Here is an 11,971-nt window from a genome sequence, read left to right on the forward strand (position 1 = left end):
CAGAGAGGTGGTGGATGCCCCATCCCTGGAAACATTCCAGGTCAGGTTGGAGGGGGCTCTGAGCAACCTGATCTAGTTGAAGATGTCCCTGCCCACGGCAGGGGGGCTGGGCTAGATGAACTTTAGAGGGCCCTTCCAACCCAAACTATTCTATGATTCTATGATTTTCCTATTCTATGATTCTAAAGACTTTCCAAAGGTATGCAGTAATTTGCTGGCAAAACCAGGAACAAGCAGCATTTTTTGCTGCTTTGTCCAAGTCCTTAATTACAAAATCATCTATTATCTCTGAAGAGACTACAGAACACCTAACTATGGTTATTGTTTTGTCTCAATTTCCTGCTATTCTTACATTATTTTTACAATGGACCACAATTCCACATTTTGGCATTTTCTTTGATCTTTCTGTTTACCTCCAGAGTGACCTCAGAAAGAATGTGATGTGGCAGCTGAGAGCACATGAGTCCTAACCCAACGATGGCTTCCAGCTCCCCACAGTCTGCAGCATGCTCCAGGTGAAACAGGGCTGACTCCTGATCCCATTCCTTGTCCTTCTCACAGAAACGCCCAGCTTCATGATAGCGAACCATGGCCAAATGAACCTAGAACACAATTGTACAGGAAAGACAGAAGTATTAAGTATAGATCTGATTCTTCAAAAGCCCTGTACCTATACTTTACTTGGGCACAAAAATACATCTCTGAGGTGACTACTTAATTAAAGCTAATTGTGTACCTCTGTGACTGAACAGAGGACTAGTTTGATAACACACAGACTTGGAGCCTCACTTGTGCCTGAACAGATTAAACAGGCAAAAAGCAATGATTATACACAGTGCAGCTGCCCCTCCAGTTCTGTAAGCTTAGACACATACAGCTTTATAAACTTGACTAGTAGAGATAGAAGACATAATTCAGCAAGACAGTAGCTGCCACAGCATCTTCCCACATCAGTGTGCCCTAAGTATTATCCCAGCAGGTTGCCACACCAGAGCACCAGGTCTTAGGGGCATGTCCCAGTGTATCTGCTAGGGCCTTAGAGACCTTTAGGAGGGAGTCGTAGTTAAAGGCACCCAGCCTGCAACTGCCTAACACGCCAGCCAGCAGCGCAAACAGCAGTGACCATAGGTCACAGACTTCTATGTACAGCAAGGGCCCTCACAGGAAAGGAATTAACCTTCTTGATTTTCTACACCTCAGGTTATCCAGGGTAAAACCCTCATAGCACTGAAGCTGTGCTGGTTTTAGATGGGATAGAGTTAATTTTCTTCACAGTAGCTAGTACGGGGCTATGTTTTGGATTTGTGCTGGAAACAGTGTTGATAATATAGGGATGTTTTCGTTGTTGCTGAGCAGTGCTTGCACAGAGTCAAGGCCTTTTCTGCTTCTCACACCACCCCACCAGCGAGTGCTGGGGGTGCACAAGAAGTTGGGAGGGGACAGAGCCAGGACAGCTGACCCCAACTGACCACAGGGATATTCCACACCATATGGCGTCATGCTCAGCATATAAAGCTGGGGGAAGGAGAAGGAAGCAGGGGGACGTTCAGAGTGATGGTATTTGTCTTCCCAAGTAACCATTATGTGTGATGAAGCCCTGCTTTCCTGGAGATGGCTGAACACCTGCCTTCCAATGACAAGTAGTGAATGAATTCCTTGTTTTGCTTTGCTTGCATGTGCGGCTTTTGCTTTACCTATTAAACTGTCTTTATCTCAACCCATGAGCTTTCTCACTTTTACTCTTCTGATTCTCTCCCCCATCGCAGCCGGGGGGAGTGAGTGAGCGGCTGTGTGGGGCTTAGCTGCTGGCTGGGGTTAAACCACGACAGAAGCCTTTATTGTCAGTGGGGGCAGGATTTCATTCCAAACATGTCATGGGATTTTGAGGGTTCCGCCCCCACCAAGGGAAAAGGCAGGTTTCTTCTCAAACCTTTCAGTTTGAGAACATCTGAGGTTCTCAGAATGTTCAGGAAGATCTACATCCTGTGTTTTGAGTGTGGGCTTAAGCCCATACAGAAACTCAAACATTTGCATTGTATGGGATAGTCTGGAGTAAAAAGAGTTGGTCCATGCTACCATTTTTCAAGACCCCAACCTTGCCTATTTGCAAGGTATGTGGGTCAGGCACACCATATCTATCCCATTGTAACTTCTCTGCGCAAAGCCTCTGGAAAGGCAGGCGAACCAACAGCAGGGTCCTTCCCAAAGGAGCCCAGATCTTGCAAGTCCAAAAGCAGATGGAATTCATGGGTTCCTGAGCTTAGGTGTCCCTTATAAAATATGATTAGGTGACAGAAAGCTATAGAGATGTTATTTATTTTCACCTGCACAAATAACTCATGCAGGGCAACACCTCTATGTAAGTAATAAATACAGGATGTCTCCAGTTGGAAAGAACAGGATTACTAAACCCATCCTACCTTCCCAAGGACTGACTTCCCAATTTTCTTTTCAAGTTCTAGTGCATTGAGCCTCTGAATTTCTTGGGCAACACAGGACGGTCTGTGGATGTGGACTCTGGAAGAGTTGTAGAGATTCCATTTCTCCACACTGATCTGAAATAGGGAATATACTATTATTTCTCTCTAAAATTAAAATTTCCATACTATTCATATGGATTACCATCCAGAAATCAAAGCCTCTGTTAATATTATTACTTATTAGTAAATACTGTAATTTAAGACACGGCTTTCAAAAGTCATGTTAGTAGCTGAATAATTGGTTATTCTTCTTCTTTAAAGAAACAGAGTAAAGCCCTCTATTTCTAATCCCAACATCAATTATCTTTCATAAGTGACAGCAGCGAAGCAAAGCATTATCTTTAAGTTCTGAATCAGAAAAAAGGTACTTATAAAAATAAGCACCTGAACAGTCACACTGCAAGGACTGAGGTTATCCATGCACAAAAAAATTAAACCCATACTTTTCCAGTCAGAATTTCACTTCAAAACATTTTAAATGCTGCTTGCATTCTACAACTCTAGAAAAATGAAAAGTAACAATGCAGAAGATGATAGGCAGGTACATGCATTGGTGTTTCTCAGGATGTCCAACACAAACGAGAACAAAAAACTTTTGAACATACTGGGTGGATGGGACACAGTAGCCAAAAAAAAATCCTATCAAAATGAAAGCCTTTGGAGGTACACAAGGGAAACACAATAGGGAAGGTTACTGGCACAGCATTTCAGTCTGTTAAAGCTCTTTCAATTTCCTGAAACAGCAATATAAAATCATTACAAGGAAATTCAGAAAAGCATATCTAATTAAATTAGTCATTGTTGTCAAAGCTCTGTTTTTTTTCCTTACAGAATAGAGTTATTTGTTTAAGTTTATAGCCACAGAAACTAATTATCACAGAAACTATACTTTGTAAAAACATACACAAGAAGGTCTGGTCTTCCCTACCTCAGTTAGATACAGAGTGGAGAGAGCTACTGTCACGTATTTCAAACACTGCATGCTTTAAAAAAAAAATCATCCAACCACATATGGGACACAATTCCAAAAAATAAAGTGAAGAAAGGAAATATAATCTAGTTAGGCAGAAAAAAAATCCATAGAATTATAATTTTTTTTTTAAAGTGAGAAACCCATGCTTAATCACTAATTTATGTCAGGGATCAGTTACAGAGGTGACAATTTGTTTCTAACAGTACTTCTTTAACTGGAAAATAAAGATTAAACAAAAAAGGAAACACCACAGAGAGGTAAATTAATATTAAGAAACATATTCTGTAGCTGAAAAGGAAGGAAAACTGACATCTGATTTAGTGCTGTGAAGTTAGATGGCAGATGAGTGGAACAAAGGACAAGCAGAGTGGCAAACTCATCATCTATGAACACTTCTGCTTTATTTACCCTTGCAGAGCTTCCCAAACTGTCTTCATCAGATTCATGTCTTCGGTTGTTGTTTGAATGGCCCTACGTTAATGTAAAGATTTGCATCATTTAATTTGCAGCAACTGATGTGTGCCAGTTATCCCTCTAGACTATTCCTATCCAGTAAAATTAATAGTGACAATGACCAAAATAGTTTCCACTGGATCGTTTTCTCTCAGTGATATCGCAGTATAAAAAGAAACATACTGAAATGGTAAAGAATACGGTACACCCAGGCTTTAACCCTGTAAACTGGATATCCCATGACAAATACCTTGCCACTTCAAAGGTGACAAAAGGAGCGTATCTTTGGAAGCAATATTCTCTTTCCTATCTTCTAATTAAATATCTAGTTAAGATCTTCAGGTCAAAAAGCATTTATTTAAAGGTTTGTATTTTAAAGGAGTAATCAACTAACCCACAGGAATTCTGAAGTTACATATTATTAGCTGACAACATCATTAAGTTCTGTGATATCTCAAGCCATATAAAGTCATAGAAAGTAGAGAGGGTAAAAGAGTCTGAAAGTAGATCATATTCATGGATTCCATATGACAAGAAGCTGGCTACGTTTCTCAAATGCAATACAGAATACTTAACCACCCCCCCCAACAATACACAATCAAATGTAATGTTTGAAATTAAGCTCATCATTACAAATAGTCTTTTTCCTGTAAAAGCGTCATTAACATTCACAAGATGAATAAGTAATTTTGCAACATGTGGGAATTTCTTTCCACCCGTTTCCTCTGTTCAGAAAGTCTAGATCAAGAGGAATAAAAAAAGTAAGATTCTTCTATGGAAATAGTTCAAGTATGAACAGGCCCAACTCTGCTAAACCCTGAGTCAGGTTCTTACCCTCTCTCTATGATCCAGATCTTCTAGCTCACTTCTCTTTTCACTGGGATATCCACTGTCTCCACCATTTTCAAAATCCTGCAGAAGATAAGAACAAAACATCACAGCATTACCGCTACCCTTTGTAAGGATCTCAGCTTAACATTTCCCACAGAGGAAACCTCCTGCTGGTTCAATGAGATACGTTGGATGAATATACTGGATGAAAATGATTGTATGTTGTGCTACCTCTGACAGACAGAACAGGACTTAACGACCCAGAAGGTACTGTCCAAGCTTGTGTTCTCTCTTAGATACATAAAAAAAAAATCAGGGACTTACATACTTTATCAAACCAATAGTCCACTTAATGTAGTTTTCAGTCTTCAGTGGTAGCCAGTTAAAAGATAAAACAGTAACTGACAGCCCTAAGGTCCTAGTGCTGGAAAATTCCCATTGCAAACTTATTGCAGTCTCCTCAGGTGAAGTTCTCTAACATCCCACAGTACCAGTATTTGCAGACACCTAATCAATGGGGATTCTGTTTAGCTTTCATACCACAGCAGTTGGCACAAGAACCAAAGACACAACATGCAGGCAAGGGAACAGACACATGCTCTAGTTATCTGTTAAAATACACCAGATGTAAATAAATTTCTGGAGGAAAAAAATAATGAATACTATTTTAAAATAAAATGTTCTTCCTTTATTAGAAACAGCAAATGCATGCAAGTAACAAGACCTGCAGCAATGAAAGCAGACAGAGCACCTTTATGTGCTTTTACTGAACAAAGCCTTCAGGCAGTCCTTTAAAGTCACATTCATTAAGGAGCTGCAATCTCATTTTCTGTTGGAAAGACACTCACCCTTTGGTTATCAAGCTGATCATAGTCTTTATGAACCAAGTTATCTACTTCATTGAACACAGGCCAATCTAGGAAGAGAAATATTTGCTTCTTATTGTAAGGATAAAATGCTTGAGGAGAAAGCTCTAGATACCATCATTTTACCACAGTTTTTTCACAGAAGCATTTGTGCATTAATTACCTACACAGAAGTACTTCTAGTTTTAGTTCTGCTCAAAGAGGAATGCTAGAGACAAGTATTCTGGACTAAATACAACATGCTGTTGTATTCAAAACCAACAAAATAAAACCAGTCACTGCCAAATGTTCAGGAACCCCCAAGGAAGTTATGTATGAGGCTCACTCACTAAGCATGTCCATCTTTTGACTGTGAGGGGTTGCTGAGGAAGGAGAGCAGGGTAGAGAGTCAAATGCTACATCGCTCATGCTTTCATCTCCGGAGTTTTCAGACAGGCGGAAGAGCAGAGGAGGCCGGCTACCAGACACTGTTCTCACCCGGCTGCTGCCACATTTTTCCTCTGTGCCACGGAGAATTGTTTGAGCAGATTCCTTGGCAAATTAACAAGAAAGTTCCATGAATAATGCTTCTCTGTATTCTAAGCATGCTACATAAGCCAACATGAATGTTTACTAGGAGTCCTCTACAAAAGGGGGGGGTATAAATACGCACATGTATACATAACTATTTGCTTTGAAAAGTTCTACACCCCAACAAAATATCAAGTCCTGGCATTGTTACAGTCAGAGAGAGTTCTGTTTAGCACTGAATTTCACTCAAAGTGTTTAATCAAGTCCAATTCCCACTAGTATCAGTTGAAACTGAGATCAGTTCTATTCTTTTTTTCTCCCCAAATTCCGTTTGTGAGATACAAAACTTACTAATGATTTCAGCATTCAAAGATATACTTGGTCCTAAATATGCATGTGTTACAAGGTTCCCTATTAATTAAAGCTACAGCATTAATTCAGAGACAAGTATGGATAAGTCAGCTTTAAACTGCTGTATTTTTAAACTGCAACATTAGTGATTAAGGTGATTTTATCTGCCATGTAAATAGCATATTTCAGTTTTATTTACAGGGCTTTTAAAGTTAGAATAAACCAGCTATACTGCTTAGTTACACTTTTTTCATCAAGCACTTACAAGCAATTTTTTATTACAGTCCAAGGCATCTTTCTCTTTGGATGAAAGATCAAATGGTGCAAGCCCCATGCTTTTGCAAATCTTGTTGCAGGAATGAGAATGAAAGAACAAGGCCATACCTCGAACACCTACGGCATTAAAAAAAAAAAAGTAGTGAAGAAAGGGTTTACTCAAAGTTTATATGACTGTTTGCTTATTAAAAGCTTGAAGTCCCAAAGCATTTTCTAAAAAGTCAAAAGAGAAAGAAAAAGTGCTTTGTAGCACACACAGATCAACCCACTTCTATTTTATTTTTAACACCTGCAAGAGCGAGTGAAAGGAAGTCTGCAAAATCTCCAAAAGCTATGTATGCACAGGATATAATAAATTAATTTGGCTGCATCATTGAGAAACATGCCTAAATGTGATCCTTCTTACAAAACTTGCTGTGTCCTATAAACAACTTCATGTATGGACACTTGGAGCTTTAAAAATATGCAAGACATCTCTCCACATTCAGCTGTATCCATTCCTGCAATGTAGCAAGGAAATTAAAGGCCATGATTATTGCTCTCACATTGTAGGAAGCTACTTAATTTCATTACTTGTTTGGTTTAAGAGTAGACCAGGAGACATAAGCCAAGATCAGCTCTCTCTTTAAATCTGCCCTTGCCTGACAGCTGCCCTGTTCGGGGACTCCTTACAATAGAACTTCCCCAGCTGTTTACAAGACCTTCAGAAATGTGCCTGCTCATTCAGCTGTGTAGCAGCTACTCAGCAGACAGCTGGGAAAAGAAAATAAGCATCCATTAGCATGTGAAACAGGATCATTGATTTTACCTAGGTTGCCATCTCCAAAATCTGTACCATTCTCTGTATGGATCTGAGGGTCCGTGTAAAGATCTCCAACTCCCTGGATATCAACAATAATGAGTTGGTGTCCTGAGCGCTCAAAGGTGAAGTGACTGAAGGCCTGGGAAGAACCATAGAAGATGTCTGAGAAAACTCTCCCTTGATCTACTGAAAACAGCAACACATATTCACCTCTTACAAATGGGCAAAGAAGTCTGATAACCCTATTGGTGAAATATAACTGGTATAAACATCGTGATGAAAGCAATGAGAGACTAAAAGAATGTAGTAGATTGCTTCTCCAACCTGCCCATACTCAGAGATGGGCTAAAAGAGATAGGATGAAAAGCAGCAGTGGGAACATGCAGGGGAGAGGAGATTGCTTTATTCCTCCTTCCTGTACTGGAGATTCTGTTTTCCACTACAGTCTTCACCTTAAGAAGTGGGGAGCTGCCTGGCAGGGGGAACAACAGTGGGCTCTGAAGCCAGTGCAGAGTAACTTCTGCATAAACATCCTGACTGTGCCTGTGGATCTCCAAGCTCTGCAGCCCTGGGACACCGCTTCCTTCTGCCAACAGGCAAAGCTCTGCCACATTTTGAAAAAAGAAAGAAAAAAAGTGAGCATCCCCACAAATTCTCCTTCCCCTACTATGCCCTCTGGGAGGTCAGATCACCCTGAACGGCTGATCTGGCTCTACATTCCTATATCAGATAATGAAATGTACATTTGTACTCTTTAAATGCAGAATTTCAAGAATCAGGTATAAAAAGCCCTTCTCTTTGGCATAAAGCTGAGACATTAGGAATCTTCTGGGAAGGCCTCCAAAAAAGCACAGCCAGGCCTCGGGGAGGTGACTGGTGGTGATAGACAAACATTTTAACTGCAGCAAGTCTCACGGAACATTTTGTTCCCAACCTGTGAAAGCATAGCACTGATTCAGTGTACAAAAGACAGCCCAGAACATAAACCCTCTGCTTACATTAAGCATCATGACAAATACCTTAAAAACAGGGAAAAAAAAAATGAAAAGAACAAAACCCTCAAGCCCCAGTAAAACACTCCTTTGCTACGCTGACCACTTCACATTTTTCACCAGTATTTTAAAGTTCTTTTACAAGATCCAAGAATCACTTGAAATCTGTACTTGTATTTCTATACGCAACCTCAGATTCACCTATTCAGAGGCTGTAGCTGAAAAAAACAGATTCTTATATGCAAATGGACTAGATGTTTAGTTACATGAGTTGGGTATCTGCCATCTCCTTTTGTATATTACATGAGGCACCAGAAGACTATTTAGTACATAGCACATGAGAGGTCTCTCTCCCTGCCTTAATTTGAAGAGAGTTTGAAATACGTCGATGCCTGCAATTATAATTAGCCAAAGGGCTTAAGGTTTCCAAAGAGTATTAACCACGTTCAACTCAACTAAAATCAACAGACACTGAAATGCAATAAAGAAGCACTCAGCGCTTGAAAGAGCAGGCCCCAAATAAGGGGCAGACATACTGCAAAAAGAGAAATTAATTTGGCATTGTACTGGAAAGCCTGCAGTTTCCTTTCTTGGCAGTAATGCAAGACCTCTGGATAGAGCCAAGAAATTCCCTGCAGCAGCCTCTACGGAAAGCATTAAACAAAGCCTCACTTGCGGAGTAAGACGAATATTGTCATCTCGCACAAATCCAGAATTTGAGTTGTATTTGATGTATTTGCCCTCAATGTAATGTTCCAGATGAAAGAGAGGCTTTCCAGGTCTGTTCTTCATTTCGATAATACAGGTCTGTACTATATCCACCTGCGGAGGGAGAGAAAATAAACAATGACTAACAGAATACTGTCTTCAGATCACAGTGTGTGTGAATCCTCCAGCTGTGAAAACTTTCCCAATGAAAGAAGCTGAACAATTGCAAAGATCTGTCTGTTTAACAACGGGATGGGGGAAGAATCACATGCTGCTTAGGTTATTGGAGGAATTCCATAAATTAAAAGCAGTCACTTCAAAACAGCTCACTTCTGCAACAAATCCCTCTGAAAAATTCTTAGTAAGTGTTGGCTTTCTATTTTATTTTTGTGGGTACCTTGAAAATACACTGCAAAGAGTCTATACCCAGAGAGCAAAACATACAAGTAACTACTGCACAACTTGAAGAAATGCCTCTTCAGAGAAGGACTGAAGACCTCTACCATTCAGATATTTCTGTATCCTGCCTTACCTCCTCCCTTTGTCCCAGACACATTCCTAAAGGACAAACCATCACAACTCTCACTTTGCTTACATTTTTTTCCCCCACATAGCATTTAAAACTTTTAGATTTCTAGATTCCGCTCTGTGCCCTTCACTCTATACCTCACCTTGCTCTTGTGAGACAGGTAGTTATTAACTCCCCTCATATGGGAGGCAATGCACATAGTCCACATATTCAAAAACACTCCTTTTGGCTATTAAATTGTTAAGGTCCCCACACTGAGGCATACTTCTTGACCTAAGCATCTTGTCACGTCACACACAGTCTGTAGTACAGCCAAGAGCACGAACCAAGATAACACAGTGCACATACAGCACCCTTCCTACAAGCTGCCTCTTCCATCCATTTGAAGTCATAGTTACACTCAGGCATTCGGTACCAGCTGCAGATTAAAGGGATTTGACAACTTCATTGATACCTACCATGGACATACTCAACAAAGAGGAGTTACTGGCTGGGAGTGAATGACAGTTGCAGTCCTTCATCCCTGCACTTTAGTTTCTTGTCTGTTAACAAGCTGATTGCTGCTGGAGGTGTTTTTGACCAGGACGTAATGGCCAGCTTTGGCCAGCAGCTATCCAACTTACCAGCGTGGAAAAGCGCAAAGCTATGTTGGCTGCACAAACTGTTTAGAACGGACCCCAGAACCAGAAGTGCAGCCAGCAAAGCAGTAGAACCGCCTCTTGCTGAATCTTATGTGTTTATGCATATCCCTAGCACAGAGGATGGGAACTTCTCTTGATACCCTGAGCCCAGTCTGATATTCCATCCACCTAGGAGTTACATACATCTTAATGCTTTGCACTTAACACAATGTGCTAGTATTGTCACTGAGATACCTAAAGGAAACAAAGCCATAGTATCCTCATTTTTTTTAAAATTCTTAACCGCTCCTCAGAAGTCTGTATTTGAATAGCTTTGTAAAGTTATTCAGGTTTCCAGCTCTTCTTAAAAATCAATGCTAGTTAGGTGTTTAGATACGTTTACAAGATTTAGAGCATCTACCCTCCTGGAACACTAACAGTTAAGTGCTTGCTGAGACTGCTGCTGGCAATAAATTCTGTGACATCTTTGGTTATCTCAAAAGCAGCTGGACAAATATCAAAAAGAGCAATACAAACACTGTTTTATTTTGGTCTTCAGTCAACAGCTGAGAACAGTCAGACATTCACAAACACACAGCCCCTAATTCTGGAAATATAAAGCAATTTTTGCATTTACTGCATTAAAAATCAGCTACCATTGAATGGAAAACACAGTAGGGCAGAAGAATCTATCTAAGCAATTAAATTTAATGGAATGTGAACAAGTAATTCCCTCCTAATTCATCTGAAAACTAATCTAATAGAAGAGCAAGACCACATTTTTGCTTAGCAAGACCTTTGAATGTACCTGTTTTGGTGGCTTGTGCCGGTTGTACTCTTCTCCCCAGAGTTTTGCTTCCATCTGAAGTCGGACATCCTCAAAATACACATCCCTGCCCACACTCTCTATATATTGCTTGGCAACATAGTTATAGGCACCTTTCCAGTTCTGCGTGTGTAAGAAGTTGGACAGCTTTTTCCTGAAAGACAAATCAATCGTTGATGAAGGGAAAACCAAGAATTTTAATTCAATATTCCCTATTTCTTTGCCTGCATGGACAGAGCCAGGCCCCAAGATCAGCATTACCCTCAGTCATTTACCAGATACTCTAGCTGAAAAGTGAAGCACAGGTAGGAAGCAAGGGAAAAAGCAACATCCCATATGAATGGCTGGGACGTGCCAAAGTGCCTGTTTGGTTTGACTGCAGCTACTTCTACTCTGAACTTCCTCCCTTTCTCATTTCCTTTCCCTCCCCTCCACTCCCTTCAAACCCAGAGTATGAAGGGTTGGTGCCACCTCCACGCCCTGTTCTAGTGTCAACAATTATTTTCTGCAGAAATTAACAGGGAGTGGCCTTTCAAACATAAACTGAGAGGAGAAAACCCTCTATGATAAGAGCAAACCGCTGCCTTCTCAACACACAGGGATGATTACTTAGTATCCCCCATAACCCCAGAAGGAAAACTGCATGATAGTTCTCCTTATGATGTAGCTTTTAACTTTTGTTAATGCGTAAATTTTTAATCCACAGATCTCTCAAGAGCAGGGGAAAGGGGGGGGGGGGGGGGGGAGACAGATA

At 40.5% G+C, this 11,971-nt stretch overlaps 1 protein-coding gene across 4 annotated transcripts in view; it reads right to left on the minus strand.

Moving 5' to 3' along the window:
- EEF2K (eukaryotic elongation factor 2 kinase) overlaps positions 1 to 11,971 on the minus strand; it is a 37,018-nt gene that overhangs the window by 7,802 nt on the left and 17,245 nt on the right. For all 4 annotated transcript variants that reach the window (XM_019472672.1, XM_009281604.2, XM_009281606.2 and 1 more), the window contains 10 exons: positions 11,200 to 11,371; positions 9,207 to 9,356; positions 7,549 to 7,681; positions 6,730 to 6,857; positions 5,933 to 6,134; positions 5,586 to 5,653; positions 4,741 to 4,818; positions 3,862 to 3,924; positions 2,421 to 2,555; positions 414 to 602 (listed from right to left, as the gene is read on the minus strand). In XM_019472672.1, the coding sequence (XP_019328217.1) occupies positions 414 to 602; positions 2,421 to 2,555; positions 3,862 to 3,924; positions 4,741 to 4,818; positions 5,586 to 5,653; positions 5,933 to 6,134; positions 6,730 to 6,857; positions 7,549 to 7,681; positions 9,207 to 9,356; positions 11,200 to 11,371 (1,318 nt within the window). The remainder of the gene's footprint in view (positions 1 to 413; positions 603 to 2,420; positions 2,556 to 3,861; positions 3,925 to 4,740; positions 4,819 to 5,585; positions 5,654 to 5,932; positions 6,135 to 6,729; positions 6,858 to 7,548; positions 7,682 to 9,206; positions 9,357 to 11,199; positions 11,372 to 11,971) is intronic.

Source organism: Aptenodytes forsteri, unplaced genomic scaffold (assembly GCF_000699145.1).
Source record: "Aptenodytes forsteri isolate BGI_AS27 unplaced genomic scaffold, ASM69914v1 Scaffold84, whole genome shotgun sequence".
Taxonomy (NCBI): Eukaryota; Metazoa; Chordata; class Aves; order Sphenisciformes; family Spheniscidae; genus Aptenodytes; species Aptenodytes forsteri.